We start from the raw sequence: 15,976 nt of genomic DNA on the forward strand, positions 1-15,976 counted from the left end.
AGGCACCGTGGGGCACCAGAGTGTGGGCAGGGTCAGTCTCCTGAGGAGGAACAGCCACAGAGATGTGGGGGGCTTAGCTGGTGCAAAGGTCCTGGGGTGGGAGTGTGGGCGAGCCGCGCTGGGGCAGAGGCGGAAGGATGACCGTGGGCACCAGCCGGCATCCCCTCGGCCCCGCAGCCCTTCCTCCCACCACCAGGGTCCCCGCCGCCACCTGTGTCACATGTGGGGAGGCACCTGGGACGGGCTGTCGGGTGGCGGGCCTGCGCCAGGGCCCCTGGTGCCTGGGGGCACGGAGCTGGGCTGACGGCAGGTGCGTGCGCGGCCCCCACGCGGGTGGGCCCTACGGGGCAGACCCCGGGTGCGACAGGTGCTTCTCGACATCTGAGATCCGGCCTGTTCTTGGGAAATGAGAGAATCTTGCTAAGATTCACAATTAATTTTTATCTATTAAAAAGTCTCCTATTTCTGTGAAAATTGAGAATCTGATGTAGGTTGTGCTCCAGCCCCCGATCGCTCCCGTTCTCTTTCCAGATCCTCCCCGGGGTGAAGGTCATTATTGCGCACACTGAGACCAAAGGGCCCCTTGGGGACTCACACCTGGGCGAGGTAAGGGGGGCTCCACAGCCCCCGCAGCTGCCCTGTCTGCCCTTAGGGCCCTTCAGGGTGAGGGTACACGGGAGCGGGGAGCCGGTGGGGGGCCTCTGTGTCCTCAGGATGCAGGCTTCACGGGAGTTGCTGTGTCCACATGCCGTGCCATGCGTGTGAGCGGGTCTCGAGTGACGCAGGGTGTGTGGGGCTGTCCCTGGGCCGGGGGCTCCGTGGTGCAGACGTCACTCCGTGGACGTTCCGGGGAGCCTGTGTCCTGGCCCTGGTGGGCACGGCAGTGCCTGGGGCTCGCGGGTACAGATGCTGCCTGTTTGTCCCCGCGTCCTGCTGGGAAGCTGCCCGGCCCCAGGGCTGGCCGTAGTCCGCGTGCCCCTCGCTGGCCAGCTCTTCGGGCATCGCCGCCTCCTTCAGGTGCTGTCGGGGATCGAGGGCCAGGCGCCCAGCATGGGGAGCGACTGGGGGTGTGTCCCTGTGGCCCAGGGCCCCCCGGGCGGCTGATGGCTGTGGGGGTGCGTGCAGACCTGGCGTGTCTGTGAGGCTCCTGCCCCCCACCCGCCCCTGTGGGGACGCGCAGATGGGCAGCTCTCCCTTGGTGCCGGCCGGGGTCTGACATGAGGGCAGGGAACCCGTGAGCCCGTCCACACTGCGGAGCCCACGCGTCCACTGGGGCCGAGGGGAGGAAAGCTTCACATAAAGGAAGCACGAGTTGTTTGTTGGCTTTGTGTGCCTGCAATTTTCCCTTCATTCACAGAAAAGAGGTCCTGAAACCACTCCCTTGCCCCCTGCGTGGCTTGGTGCTCTTTTTTTTTTTATTTTTTATTTTTATTTTACTGATTTATTCATGAGAGACACAGAGAGAGGCAGAGACCCAGGCAGAGGGAGAGGCAGGCTCCATGCAGGGAGCCCATTGTGGGACTCAATCCCGGGACCCCGGGGTCACGCCCGGGGCCGAGGGCACACGCTCCAGCGCTGAGTCCCCCGGGGCCCCTGCTCAGCGTTTCCCTCAGCGCCTGGGGTAGTGGATGCCTCCGGGCTGGTGTGCTCCGCGTTGGGGACGCGCCCACGTTCTTGCCCTCGGCCCCACCAGATCTGGGTGAGCAGCCCCCACAACGCCACCGGGTACTACACGGTCTACGGGGAGGAGGCGCTCCACGCCGACCACTTTAGCGCCCGGCTGAGTTTCGGAGACACGCAGACCATCTGGGCAAGGACTGGGTACCTGGGTTTCCTTCGAAGGACGGAGCTCACCGATGCCAGTGGAGGTGAGGGTGCCGCCTGTGGGGTCTGGCCACACCCCAGGGAGGCCTGCGCCTGCCGTGCCTGCTGCGGCTCTCCAGGACCTGGCTGCCGCGCCCTTTGCCGTGAGCTTGTGTCGTTAGGTGTGTCGTGAGGTGAGGGATGTGCCCTGATAGCAGCTTTCCTGCAAGTTGCCGTTTTGCAGCCGGGCCGTCCCTCGCTGGCCTTGGACCCTCTGCCTCTGCTGAGGGGCCAGGGTGCTGGCAACAAGGCCGCGAGGCCCTCCCCAGGCCTGACCCTGAAGGCTGCGGGGTCCCTTAGGCTGCAGCAGGTTGGCCAGGTCGTCAGAACCGGCTGTACCTCCAGATGTGGCTTTGCTTCCAGACATGATACAGATGTCAGGAGTGTATTCAGACATTGACGGGCGCCCCCTGAGGTGGGGCTGCTGCGGGGGGGCAGTCAAGTGGGCTGGAGGCCCGGACACACCTGAGGCCACCTGAGGGCGTGCTCCTCCATCACACAGAGCAGGACGCGGGGCTCGAAGGATGTGCGGGAGGCGCCCGCCCTTCATTGGGTGCCCTTCCGAGCGTGGGCTGTGTTCACAGAGCGACACGACGCACTGTACGTGGTCGGGTCCCTGGATGAGACGCTGGAGCTGAGGGGCATGCGATACCACCCCATCGACATCGAGACGTCCGTGGTCCGAGCGCACAGGAGCATCGCTGAGTGGTGAGAGCCCCGCCCCACCCCACGCCGCGTGCCTTGCTCTGGGCCCAGCTCTGGCCTGCGGGCCCCTGCTGCCAGCCGCGGACCCCAGGTCCCTCGCAGGTTCACCTCCTAATCCATTTCAACCAAGAATCCAGCTCCCCAGACGTGGGGTCGCTCAGTTATCCCGAAGTGCTTCTGCTTTTACTGTGAGTTCCTTAACCTAAGCAGACATGGCCCCTGTGTCTTCACTTGCTTGGAAGCTGGAGTTGGGACAGGCACAGCTTTCAGCACCTCGGTTCTTGTTAAGGACTGTAGGGTACGGATCCCTAGAGGACGCGTTCCCCCAACCCCTAAATTGCTCATGATGTCACGCGGCAGTGTGAGGTCAGCAGACGTCCTGCAGGGCTTCTTACTGCTCCGTGTCCGGCGCCATTCCCGCCTATTTCCCCGTCTGCCCCAGAAGCCTGTGCCCGCCCCTGGGGTGACATCTGTCTCCTCCCCGCAGCGCTGTGTTCACCTGGACCAACCTGCTGGTGGTGGTGGTGGAGCTGGACGGGCTCGAGCAGGATGCGCTCGACCTGGTGGCCCTGGTGACAAACGTGGTGCTGGAGGAGCATCACCTGGTCGTGGGCGTGGTGGTGATCGTGGACCCCGGCGTGATCCCCATCAACTCACGGGGCGAGAAGCAGCGCATGCACCTGCGGGACGGCTTCCTGGCCGACCAGCTGGACCCCATCTACGTCGCCTACAACATGTGAGCGCCGCTCGCCTGCCCCACGCTCCTGAGCCGGGCAGGGAGCAGGCCTCCGGGGTGGGAGCACCGCCCTGTGTGCAGCCGCCGGGAGAGGACGCCCATCTTCCCGGAGCCGTGCCCCTCCTCCTCTACTTTTACAGATCCGTCTCAAGGTTCCCCAATTCTCATTTTAGAAACTGCTTCCTGGACAGAGGGAAGAAACTTTTTTTTAATTTGGAGGACGTTTACGAGAACAGGAACGTCAGGGTGCCTGAAGGGAGACTCAGGGCCCAGCGTGGGTGTGGCAAGGAACTGCAAGTGCTCTACTGTGTTGCGAGTTTGCACTTTTTTTAGGCCAAAAATATAGTTCTCGATTTTAAAAAGTCATTTATTTATTCCCAGTTCATATATAGAATTTATGCTAGAAAGCACGTGAGGCCCCTGGACCCCGTGCTTCGCTTCTGCTTCATAGGGAGGAGCCGAGCAACTTGGGGGCGGGTGCTGGCCCGGCCTCCCCGCCCTGGGTCCCGAGTCGCCAACTGTGCTCACAGGGCGCTTCCTTTGCTGGTTTCGTTTTGAAACACGTGTGCCCGAGTGTCCACACTTGTCACTGATACTTGAGAGGTGCCGTTGGGGGCTGTCAAGTTTGACGCTTGCTTTTGGGCAAATAAACCAGCAGTTAAGTCTTAAACCGCTGTCCTAGGTTTGTGACTTCATGCTGTTTAGTTAATGTGCTTGTTTTCCCAACACCACAGTCTGGGTTCCTCTAAATACATGGAATTACGTTGAGCTGTGATTTTTATTCCCATTCAACAGACTTGTGAGTACTGGTGACAGCACCTGAGGCCTTCAGGTCCTTAGTGCTGTTTGCTGAGCACCCTGCATGCAGTCGAGGGGCCGTGGAGAGAGCCTCGCCCCGCCCCCCTCCTGGCCTTCACAGTTTGACTTGTGTGCCTATAAAACTTGGCCAAACCGCATTCAGTTATTTTATTCAAACTTGATGAAACTGACTGATCTAATATTAGAGTAAACCTGAGTCAAAGAAGAGAATGTAAAATCCTTTAGCTACTTATACGAATTTGAAGTGAAGCTCAAATCTAAGAGATTATTTTTATATAGCTATTACAGAGTATGTTATAAAGTTGTGGGGTTTGGGGGACTGAGGGTGGGAAAGTTTATGAATTATGCATGCTTCCTAGGAACAACCAGGCGTTTCTGGAATTAGCCTGGAGCAGTGCCTAACAAAACTGTTACTAATTCTCTACCGCTCTAAGTTCGCCGCCACCTGGGACTGGCTCGCTGGGCCAGCTCTCACGTCCTGCTCTTCCGTGGCCGCGGGCAGTGCGTGCACATTAGTTCTGTTCGCCTGCAGTGTTGAGCTGCGTGTAATAGACGACATACTGGAGTTCTAATGGCCTCGTGTAATTATGTACATAATCTGTATAACTTATTGTTCCACATACAGAGGTTCTGGCAGTGGACTAACGGACGTTCCTTATAGTAGAATGGCCAGCGGGGAAACACTACCTAACCCTAATCCGAATGTCGTAGTTTTATAGCAAACAAATATTGTAAAAGTTTTGTATTGAAAGGTCAGTGGCAGCAAGACAGAGCGTCTTGTAAATTAAGATTTGAAGAAGAGCATTAAACTGTCCTAAAATTACTTTCTGGGAATTCTGTATATCACACTAAAATTTTTTTATATCATTATGTTAATAAAAGATATTGACTGTTTGTAATTCTGCATTTTGAAGTATGTGAAAATGTTTTTTAAATTACCCAAGATGGGATGTATTTTATTTTACATTCTTTTAATCTGAATATAAAAGCATTTATGTTTACAGCATAAAATCTGCAAAGCACACGAAAGAAGAAAATTAAGATCTCTTGTTACTCTACCCCTGAGTAATAGCAGCATTAGTATTTGATAAAAATCCTCTCGGGGATTAATTTTTTCTTTTTAAAAACTTTCACAAAATTAGAATCCTATGCTTTTATATCAGTTTTTGTACTTAATAAATTCCCGACTTTTAATCTTTTACACATATTCTTCTGCATGTTTTAACAGCTGTGCCACGTGGGCGCGTGGCACCAGGCCGCTGCCGGGTGCTATGCGGTCGCGGTGCTGAGTACCTGCCACTGCCGGGTGCTGAGCACCCGCACATCTGCAATGACAGTCGCTGCCTCGGACACAGTTCGTGCAGGGACAGTGACCAGGTCAGAGTTCATCCCAGTTTGAAAGGCCTTGGTGGGGCGGCCTCCTGCCAGCAGCCCAGCAGCCCTGGCAATGGACACTTGCCCAAGATCAAAACAAGTCCTTGCCAGACTAATGGCCAAATAAGTGTCATGTCGTGGTAAGTATGTTTTTGTGTGTCATGTGTTTATTTCCCATTTGATTCATTCCATTCGGATCTGGCAATTCTTACTGTCCTCAAAGGTGTTTTCGGTTGATTTGTAGGAGCCATTTTACATTCAGAATCGTAACATCCGCGTAGTCCACACTGCGTCTAGTAGGTCATTTGTATCTTGATTCTGTTTGTTTTGATTCAGGTTGGTTTCTAAATGTTCTTATTTTACGCAAACTGTGATTACCTGTGCTTAATTTTAGATTATGAAGGTAGCTGATGTGTTTCCAAGTGATCTACTGGGATGGTCAGCATAACCATGATCCCTTCCTCTACTCAGCCTCCTGTGGAATGGAGCCTCCATCTGGGGTGAGATGCCACTGAGGACGCAGGGGCCGATCCCCCTCCGCCAGCTCGTAAGATGCAGGGTCCACACCAGGAGCGGCAAGCTGAGGAGACCCGAGGTGCGTCCCGACTCCACGGGTCACCGAGCTCTGCCGGTGGGTGTCACTCAGAGGTTGCCCATTGCTCGCAGAGCAGAACCCTCGCCCGTTGGGAGAAGCAGGCTCTAGAAACAGGTAACTCCTTGTCTCTTCCCAGAGGAGCTGACTGCGTTTGCCCAGGAGCATGCAGAAGTTCAATCACAGGGGGACTTTCAAAAACAGCAGGAGTTGTGAAAAGGCCCCTGGAAAGAGACTCAGAGATTCAGTGAAGGTACAGGCCAAATTGTAGGCCAGCAGATGTGCAGGAGAACCAGGGAGAGGGACTCTGAGGAAGAGCCCTCCTGGGGTTAGAACAAATCTCAAACACGGACCCCGGGGGCCGTTTCCTCAGTGAACCCCAGGTTAGGCTCCGGAGCTCTGCGTACCCCCACCCACCACCAGCTTTGTTGAGGACAGTAGAGCCATCGGCTGGCTTTGCTTGAGCTCAGCAGCTGGGTGTGGTCAGTGAAGGAGACTGGAGCCCTGCCCAGATCACTGGTGCCCAGGACAACTGTGGGCGTACGCACAGCTGCACCTCCCGAGGCACAGGGATGACACCAGAGGAGGGGGACAGATGTCACTGAAGTGAGTCAGCCAGCCGCTCCACGAGAGGACCACCGGCTGGGGAGGGGGGTGGGGGGTGGAGGAAGGGCCGAGGACCCAGAGTCCCTATGGGGTATGGTCTGGAGCGTCTAGATTCCTCCCCACAAAATTGTGAAGCGTGTAAAGAAACAGAGAAGCATGATCTATATGCCAGGAAAGGAAGTCAACAGACACTTCCTATCACATCAGCTAGGTGTTCGGTTTAACGAAGACTTGAAAGTAGCCATTTATAATACGTCCCAGAACTAAAGGAAGCTATAATTAAAGAAGTAAAGGGGGGTATGATGACAATGTCACATCAAAGAATATCAGTAGGTCAAAATAAAATATAAAATATGACGTATAATGTTTTTAAAAAGATCTTATTTATTCACGAGAGACACAGAGAGAAAGAGGCAGAGACACAGGCAGAGGGAGAAGCAGGCTCCCTGCGGGGAGCCCGATGGGGGACTCGATCCCGGGACCCTGGGGTCACGCCCTGGGCCAAAGGCAGGCGCTAAACCGCTGAGCTCCCAGGGGCCCTAATGTATGACGTTTAGATAACAGGTTTATACAGTCCACACATATCATTTATATAATGTATGTCATATAAAGTTACACAGATATATACACATATATATCCAAAATATACAATATATTGACATACATAAAAAATCAATTGGAAATTGCTGGAGTTGGTAAAGTACAAGAACTGAAGTGAAACACTCAGTGGAGGGGCTCACCAGAGTTTCTGGACCAGCAGAATTAGCAAACTTGAAGACAGATCGGTAAAGATTACGTGATCCTGAGAACAGGGAGGGAGGAGAGAAAGATGAACAGAGCCTCAGCAACGTGGGGCCCGGTAAGCGCACCAGACATGGGTAACGGGAATACCGGGAGAGGGGAGAGGGAAGAGCAGAAAAAAGTTTGAAGAATTAATGGCTGAATACAACCCCAAATATATGGAAAAGTACTAACCTATCCATTAGGGAGCTGAAGAGACTTCAGTTTGGTGAACGCAGAGATTCACAGGCAGATGCAGCTGATCTTGAACAGCATGTGTCTGACCTGCCACGGACTCACTTGTAAGTCAATTTTTTCTTGGTAAAAACCATACAATCCTGTAAATGTATTTTCTTTATGATTTTGCCAACATTTTCTTTTCTCTAGCTTTATTGTAAGAACACAGTAAGGCATCCGGTCAACACGCCCTGGGCCGAAGGTGGTGCTAAACCGCTGAGCCACCCGGGCTGCCCAATGTGTAATATTTTTGCCAATAACAGCACAGAAGAGAGTAAAGCTGTAGCCGGGCTACTTTGCAGATGGTAAAGTAGTAACCATAACCATGGGTGGTTGGGTTCATAGCATCCACAGGTGTAATATGCCCAACAGCCATTCTGTGAAAGGAAGGAAATGGGATAGGTCTGTAGGGGTCAGGTGTGTATGTCTCGCTGGAATTAAGCTCATAAAAATCTGAAGCTGATTCTGGGAAGTCGTGTGTATAGAAAGCCCTAGAGCAACCACCCAACAAACAGCTCAAAAAATATCACTCAAGAAATCTATGTGCTTCGTTAGAAAATATTCACTTAGGGGTCCCTGGGTGGCTCAGCCAGTGAAGGTCAGACTCTTCATCTCAGCTCCGGCCTTGATCACAGGATGGTGACTTCAAGCCCTGAGTTGGGCTCCACACTGGGCACAAAACCAGTGAAGACACGGAAAATAAAATAAAATATTCACTTAATGCCAAAGGAAGTGATAAAGGAGGATTCACAGAGGCATAAAACATGAAATGTGAATGGGTGAGGGGCGCCTGGGTCGCCCAGTCAGTTGAGCGTCAGACGCTTGGCTTTAGCTCAGGTCATGATCTCAGGGTCGTGAGATGGAGCCTCCCCCTGCATGAGGCTCTGCCCTCGCATGGAATCTGCTTGAAATTCTCTCTCCGTGTCCCCGCCCCTCCCCCTGCTTGTGCTCTCCCTCTTTCTCTGTCTCTCTCTCTGTCAAACAAAATCTTAAGAAAGAAAGAAATCTCCAATCAATAACCCAGTTTTCTACCTAAAGACACTGCAAAAAGAAGAGCAAACAGCCTAAAAAGCAGGAAAAAGAAAGAAAATAATAAAGGTACAAATTAATAAGCAAACAATAGAGAAAGTCAATGAAAAAACTGGTTTCTTCAAAACTGACAAAACTTTAGGTTGACCAAGATAAAAGACACAAATTACTAGAATCAGAATAAAAGAGGACCTTGCCACCAACCTTACAGAAAATAAGCAGTAATCTAAAGGAATACGTCAAACTAGACGAGCGCACAGATTCCTAGACAAAAGTTACAAAACCTGATGCAAGAAGAAAAATCTGAACAGACCAATAACAAGTAAAGATAATGCGTAAGTAGTTAAAAAACTACCCACCGAGGTGGCTTCACCGCTGGAATCTAGCAAACATTTAAAGACAAATTAATGCTGGTTGTTCACAAAACTTTCCTAGAAATGGGAGAGGCCACTGTCCCCGGCTACCGTTACACAGGCTGGGAAACGAGGGATCCGTGTCTCTTACAAACATGGTCACAAAAACCCTCAAAAAAAGTAGCAAATAAAATCCATCAACACGCAAAACGATACAAAGGAATCCTAGACCATGACCCGGGGGATTTGTCCCGGGAATACAAAGTGTATTTTGTGAGAACACCCGATCAGTCGAATGAGAATCAAAACCACACGATCAGTGAAGTAGAAGAGCAGTTTACAAAATGCCAGACTCCCAGGATAAAGGGCAGCGACGGCCCCCGCTCGCCCCCTGCTTGGTGGTGAAAGACGACGTCTGCCCCTCGGATCAGGACGGTGGGTCCGGGGATCACACGCTGTGAGGCCCCCGGGAGAGGAGGTGGGGGCCTGTGGTGTAGACACCCTCCAGCAGCCTTCCCTGCGAGGAAGCTGCAGGCGGGAGCCCGGCTGCCAGGAGCCCAGGACGGGAAGGCCCGTGGGGGCCTGGAGCGTTGGGATGCTGGGTACCCCCACCCCGTCCGCTCCGGACGCCCACCCTACAGGGAAGGCAGGCACGATTCTAGAAGGATCTAGGCCGACGGAGCTGTTCCCCTAACTTCTCAGAGGGGAAGGATCAGCTGAGTTCTTGAAGCAGCCTTGCCGTCGGCCCGGGCCTGGGAGGCCAGGCGGCCATGGAACGTGGTCCTGGCGGGTGTTTGTGTGCAGGGGGCACCCTCCCTGCGTGCACGCCTGGCCTCGTGGGGCAGGATTCGGGGCGTTTCTACTGTGAGGGCTCCTCCAGGGACCTGCTCCTTAGCAAGGGGCCCTGGCGGCGGAGGCCCTGGGGCGTCAGGCTCCAGCCCTGCAGGGCCCGCCCGGGCTGCCACACACCCGCTGCACCCTGCTCGGCATCCCAGCTGCCCTGTCCCCCGTCCTCTGCGGCAGGAAGGCCTGCGGATCGCCCGGCAGGGACTGCGGTGTAGACACAGATCCAGGGGTGCAGGATGGGCCGTCCCTGCACATGGTCCCTGCGCGCTGGCTTCCGCCACCATTGTCTCCGAGTCCCCCCGCCCCCCCTGCCCCCCAGCGCTGCGTCCAGGGTGGGAGCCTCGGCCAGGGTGTGTCCCACCCGGTGCTGGCCTGCCCTCCGGCCCTCCTGCCCCCACCCCGCCGCATCTACTCCCTGCCGCCCCGGCACATCCCAGGGTCCCGGGCCCTGTGCACCCGCCTGGCTCTGGGGGGCCTCCTGTGCCTGCGCCTTACTGCTTCCCCCGCTTTGCAGCAGTTTCCCTCCAGCCTCCTGTTCAAGGCCACGGGGACCCGTTACAATGCTCTCTTTATTCGATGCAAATACAAGCGATCAATTGGCTTATGGGTTTCCAGGTCTGTGCACGTAAAGAAGCAGCAGGGAAAGGGGCAGAAAAGGTTAATCTGAACTTTCCCGGAAGTGACTTAATACTTGAACGTTTGGATTCGTGGGTACCCATGTGTGACGTCGAGCTTCCCACGTACTCGGGCTCCACCAACCGCTGCGGGGCAGACCCTGTCTCGGCACAAGCAAGTGAGGAACGACACCTGCGCTTCCCAGACAGGAGGGGAGGCCAGAGGGGCTGTTTGCAGAACACCTGTGTGCGGAGGGGCGTGGACGCCCTGCTGGGAGCCGCGCTCCTGCCTCGGCACCAACGTGTGACCCGGGGCACAGGAGCCCCGCTGAAGGTGGTTAGAATGTGGTGTCGGCCCTGACAGCCGGGAGACCCGCCCCCCCTGCCCCCGCCCAGTGCTGTAGCCCTGTTTGCTGAGCTCCCATGGCTCAGCGGGGACCCGGGGACAGAGCGTGCCCTGGCCGTCTGGCGGCAGGCGTGTCAGGCCACCTCCCGACCCTGGGTTTCCTTCGCACGGATGACAAACCCATTTTAGGAAAAGGCAGGCTTCTCACAGGATACGGGGCGAAGCTGCGTCTCTAACTTGGTACTTTGGACAAGGACCCACGTGCGTCCAGAGCCATCCTTTGGGTCCCGGCAGCTGCGTTGTTGGGGGGGGGGTGCGCGGCCCTGACCGCGGGCGGAGCACACACCCTCCTGAGGATCGTGACCGCGTCGCACGGACCGTCAGCGGAGGATGGGGGCCCCGAGGTCAGCCCCGGGAAAGGGGGTCGGCGTCTCCTCGACAAAGCACGTCAAGCTTCCTAATCAGCTACACGGCGCCAGGGGCTCGGCCCCGCTCCGCTTCCTGCGCGGCTGCGCCTCACTCGTGCTCGAAGAACTCGTGGCAGGCGGTGGTGACCATAGCCACGAAGGCCACGAACTCCTGGAAGTCGCACTCGCCGTCTCCGTCACTGTCCAGTGTCTCCATGACCTTGTCCACGACCTCCTGCTCCTTGATCTCCTACGAGAGAGGACAAATTGCGCCGCCGCTTATGATGAGCCGAGGCCCGCAGCGCGTCCCTGACCCTCGGCCACCGCAGCGACGTGTCCGCAGCAGAGAGAATGTTCACGGGGCGGCAGAGGGGCCGGGGCCCCAGCGTCTCCCCCACTGGACGCTCCCAGAAAGGCACCGTGGGACATGTGGGGTATGTGCCCCCGCCGCCCGCCGTCGCCGGGCTCACATCCAGGGGGCCGCGGAGGATGGCGTCATGGACAGAAGCACGGACTTCTGCTTCTCCCCGAGCTCCTCACTGCGTGTGGAAGTCCTTCCCGCAGGTTTCGGGGTTTTTTTGTTTTTGTTTTTGTTTTTGTTTTTTTTATGATAGGCACACAGTGAGAGAGAGAGAGAGAGGCAGAGACACAGGCAGAGGGAGAAGCAGGCTCCATGCACCGGGAGCCCGACGTGGGATTCGATCCTGGGTCTCCAGGATCGCGCCCTGGGCCAAAGGCAGGCGCTAAACCGCTGCGCCACCCAGGGATCCCCAGGTTTCGGGTTTTGAAAGTGTTTTCTCTGCAATGACCCCCGGCCGCGCTCACCGTGAACTATTTTATAAACTGGTTCCCACGTGCTAAGCTTTTAAAGCTGTAATTTTAAATCAATGATTTGCTGATAAAATCAATAATTACTAATCATTTTAAAACCAATAATTAATATTTTTAAAAATCAATGATTAACAGTTATTGAAAATTACTTGTTGAGCTTCCAGTGTATGTTGGGCACTTGACAAACACTGTCTCCTTTCATCCCGAGAACAATCCTGTTCACAGAGGAACCAGGGGGTTTGGGTTGTTAGGTCAGGAGGTGGGAGGGATGGGCTGAGGGGCGTGCACCTCGACCCCTGCCTGAGAGGAGCGTCCCGGGTCCCCCAGGAGTCGCCCCCGCTGTGAAGCCTGCAGGTGCTTCCCCTGCCTTGGGGAGGCGGGTCCCAGCGAGGGCGAGTCCGTGTGGGGCTGTGGTGCTGCCTCGCTGTAGGGGGGGTCTGGGGGGACGGAGAGGGGCTGGGGGGCCTGGGAGGACAGGAGAATGGGGAGATGGGGACTGGGGGCACTGGGGGGATGAGGGCACTGGGGGGCCTGGGGATCGGGGGGCGGTTCCCGAGCGTGAGCAGGGCCAGACCCCAGCGCTCCGGCAGCGTCTCCGGAACCAGGTCGTGGTCAGACCTTCACGCACCGGCTCATGGCGTGGCCGTTTCCCGCGTGTGGGGTCCGACGGGTGACCTTCGGGGCGGCCAGGGCAGGCAGGTGCCCTGGGACTGCAGTTCATGGCCTCGAGGGCTCGGGCCTGGGGTGCGGGGGACACGCGGGGTCGCGGCCGGTCTCCCCAAGCCTGAGCGTGGAGCCAGTGGCCCCCTGAGGGCCCCAAGGCCGAGCTGGCGCCACCCCACTGTGCTGGGCCCCCGGAGGCGCCGCTCCCGCCCCCCGGCCCGGGGCCTCACCTCCAGGAAGTGGGCGAGCTCGCTGCCGATGAGCTCCTTGACGTCGGCCTTCCTCAGCCTGCGCCCACCGCCCGCCCGCGCCGAGTACTGCTGGAACACGTCGAGCAGGGCCAGCGCCGCCTTCTCCAGCTGCGACATCCTGGCGCCGGAGACAAGTGGCTCAGCGCTCCTCGCTCCTCGGGGCCGCCCTCCACCCCCTGGCCCCCTGGCCCACCACCCCCCCGTGGGCTCCGAGGCCAAGGCCCCAAGTGAGGTGTGTGGAGCAGGCCGAGGGGGGGCATCCGCCACGTCGGGGGCGGGGTACGGGGCACCCCAAGCTGAGCCGCGGCCCTGGCCCCGCCGTCACCCCCACATGAAGGAACGGCCCTCCTTCCAAAGACCCTGAGGAACTTGCAGCCCTTGAAGGAACGTGTGACTCCAGCTCCGCAAGCAAAGGGCCTCCGAGGCTGCGCTTCCCTCGCTCGGGGACCATGGCCACGGCGCAGCCTCGCCCTGAACTGGAAACTTGGGGCACAAAGGCCACATGCGCCGCCTCGGGAGCACGGGGAGGTCATGGAGGAGCCCCCGGGGGGTCGGGACCCGGAGAGCCCTCGGGGGCTGTGGATCGTCCCGACTGTCCCCCCTCGGCGGTGACGGGCAATCGCTACCTTTGCTCCGTCAGAGCTGAAAACCATACAAAACCACATCTGATTTTTGAAAAATCGTTCCCGTGTCGCATAATCTAAGAAATAAGTTGGAGAAGAGATGTAAAACTCTATCTGATTTCTCAAAGGACAAAGCACCGAGGGCCCTCGCCCGCACCCAGGTAACCCGTGGCCCCTGGTCCCGGTCCCCAGCGGTCGGAGTGGCCTCGCGCCGGTTCAGCAGCTGAGGTGGGCTAGAATCCTTGACGCTTCAAGGTTCCTTCTCACCTCCTTGCACCCCGGCTTTCAGTGAGTGGTTTTGGTTTTTGCAAACAGAACAAAAAACCCGAGAAGCTTTTGCATCATTCTGATTCTGTTCTCGCGGAGCCTGACTAGTGGGGTTTTTTAAAAGGAAACGGATAAGACCTACATTCCACATGCCTGGAAGCTCCGTGTAGGGGGCGTTCTTCATAAGCACACGGAAATTAATTTAAAAATGTTCCCTTTCACACTCTGCCCTGGGTTATAGCCTTTTAACAGAACTGGAGCTCAAGCCCGGCGTTCCTGCGTGGCCTCACGTGGGAAGCCAGGGGCCTGTGCGCTTCCACCCCGGCCGCAGGGATGCGTCCCACCCGACGTGGGAAGGGACCGGCCCCCCGGGAGACCCAACACCGAGGACAGTCCGCCCGCCAGACCCACGCTCCGACCCGCTGGAACCTCCTGGTGTAGACCCGCGGGCCGCTGCGGGAGGACGCCCGGCAGGTGCGTGTGGTCGGGACGCGCTCGCCCTCGAGATCGGCGGCCCGGGGTTCGAGCTCTGCCCCTGGAGGCTCACGACGCAGTGCTGGCTGTCCCCGCGGAGCCCGGCCCAGGTCCCTGGCTCAGGGAGAACCGAGGGCTACGCCTGGGGGTCCACACACTGAGGGGCTGCTGGCCACCCAAAGGGCAGTCCTGCCCGTGCTCCCTGCCCCCCACGTCCTCACGTCAGCGGCTCCACAGCTGCCGTCGTCCCTGCGTCCATCTGTTCAGCTGCGGCGTCCAGAGTGGCCGGCGGTGGGGGCGCCGTCTTATCCCATCTGGGCGCTGGGGCGCGGCCGCTGTGGGCCCGGGCAGCCAATGGGGGTGAGGGGGCAGCAGGGGGGCGGTGGGGGGGCCGGGCCTGCACACAGGCAGCATTGAGCCGCGGCCGCCCGCGGACTGGCAGGGGAGCCAGGCCTGCGTTCGGGCCAAGGGGGAGAAAGGCCTGCGGGGCAGGAAGTAGGGAGTCAGCTTTTTGTGCTGTTTTTTTAATTATACATGAATATTGATGTTCCTCTAAGGCTGGGGGTGGGGGTGGGGGGATGCCCGGGGGGGGGGGTGCCCAGCAACGGTTCCAGCAAATAAATGTGCAGCCAAGACCGCAGAGCTTCCAAGAACAGGCTGCTCAGGAGGACGGAGGCTGCTGCCCAGCTGGGCGGACCCCTGGGGCTCTGCCGGCCGCCTGCCACCCCCCCCCCGGCCCCCGCAGGCCACCCCCCGCCCCCTGCAGCACCCCCCCTCCCGCCCCGTCCTCCCCTTAGTGCCCTGAGCTCACCCTCCGCTCCAGGGTCCCTGCTCCACGGAGCCTCCACCTGCAGCACAGAAAGATCCTCACCCGACGTGGTCAGACTTGCCAGGTGCCCCCCACTCCCGGGCCCACGGGGTGAGGTCCCAGGGGGCAGATGGGGCCCTGGGCGTGTGTCCAGCCTGGTCGCGGACACCGGGGTCGCCCCTCGACGGCCTCGGGCGGCCAGGCCCACGCTGTACCCCACGCCTCCTCCCTCCTCTGCGGTGCCGTCCCTGAGCTGTTTGCAGCAGGCGCCCTGAGACCCCAGGCGGCCCAGCTACCCCGCGGTCAGCACGCAGGACACTGGGCCACGGGACGCCTGCCCAGCTGGCCCGGACGCCCGCCCCACGAGGTGGGACCTGGGCCTGTGCCCCCCGCTGCTCCCCCTGCCCCGCCGCAGCCTCGGAGCCCAGGGCCCGCCACGCGGGCTCAGAGGACGGGAGCGGCCGCTTCGTCCAGAGCCATGGGCAGGTCCCGGCCGCCAGGGACACGCGGGTTAGCAGCCGGGACGACGCTGCTGAAGCGCCTCCTCCGCCCTGTGCTTGTGAGCCCAGCGCCCTCTCCGCCGCCCACTGCGCTCCCACCTGGGGCTGCACCCACCTCTCGGCCTCCCCACTTGGCCCACGGGACCGCCACGCTCCTGTGGGAGCCACGTGTGTGGCCACGTGCGTGGCCGCGCGGCCTCCTGACGTCCAGCAGGTGGGGCCAGGCCCGCGAGGCTCCCCGGTCCACAGAGG

At 58.3% G+C, this 15,976-nt stretch overlaps 2 protein-coding genes across 8 annotated transcripts in view; one reads left to right on the plus strand and one right to left on the minus strand.

The window, feature by feature from the left end:
* DIP2A (disco interacting protein 2 homolog A) overlaps positions 1 to 5,029 on the plus strand; it is a 92,618-nt gene extending 87,589 nt beyond the window's left edge. For all 7 annotated transcript variants that reach the window (XM_072807279.1, XM_072807282.1, XM_072807285.1 and 4 more), the window contains 4 exons: positions 532 to 606; positions 1,694 to 1,868; positions 2,448 to 2,571; positions 3,056 to 5,029. In XM_072807279.1, coding sequence (XP_072663380.1) covers positions 532 to 606; positions 1,694 to 1,868; positions 2,448 to 2,571; positions 3,056 to 3,308 — 627 coding nt within the window. In that variant the 3' untranslated portion in view covers positions 3,309 to 5,029. The remainder of the gene's footprint in view (positions 1 to 531; positions 607 to 1,693; positions 1,869 to 2,447; positions 2,572 to 3,055) is intronic.
* A 5,462-nt stretch (positions 5,030 to 10,491) lies between these two features.
* S100B (S100 calcium binding protein B) lies at positions 10,492 to 14,798 on the minus strand. Its single transcript, XM_072807287.1, has 3 exons — positions 14,638 to 14,798; positions 13,032 to 13,170; positions 10,492 to 11,557 (listed from the first exon to the last, which is right to left on the minus strand). Exons 1-3 carry the CDS (start codon positions 14,673 to 14,675, stop codon positions 11,417 to 11,419), a joined length of 318 nt encoding a protein of 105 aa, XP_072663388.1. The 5' UTR covers positions 14,676 to 14,798; the 3' UTR covers positions 10,492 to 11,416.
* Between the last annotated feature and the right edge of the window lie 1,178 nt (positions 14,799 to 15,976).

This window comes from Canis lupus, chromosome 30 (assembly GCF_048164855.1).
Source record: "Canis lupus baileyi chromosome 30, mCanLup2.hap1, whole genome shotgun sequence".
NCBI lineage: Eukaryota > Metazoa > Chordata > Mammalia > Carnivora > Canidae > Canis > Canis lupus.

What these genes read in the sequence shown, in the direction of transcription:
- S100B (XM_072807287.1), bottom strand. Translation starts at nt 14,675, where the DNA reads ATGGACGCAGGGACGACGGCAGCTGTGGAGCCGCTGAC. An exon ending in GCAGCTGTGGAGCCGCTGAC is followed by an intron (nt 13,171 to 14,637) that starts GTGAGGACGTGG and finishes CTCCGGCGCCAG; the next exon opens with GATGTCGCAGCTGGAGAAGG. An exon ending in AGCTCGCCCACTTCCTGGAG is followed by an intron (nt 11,558 to 13,031) that starts GTGAGGCCCCGG and finishes CCTCTCTCGTAG; the next exon opens with GAGATCAAGGAGCAGGAGGT.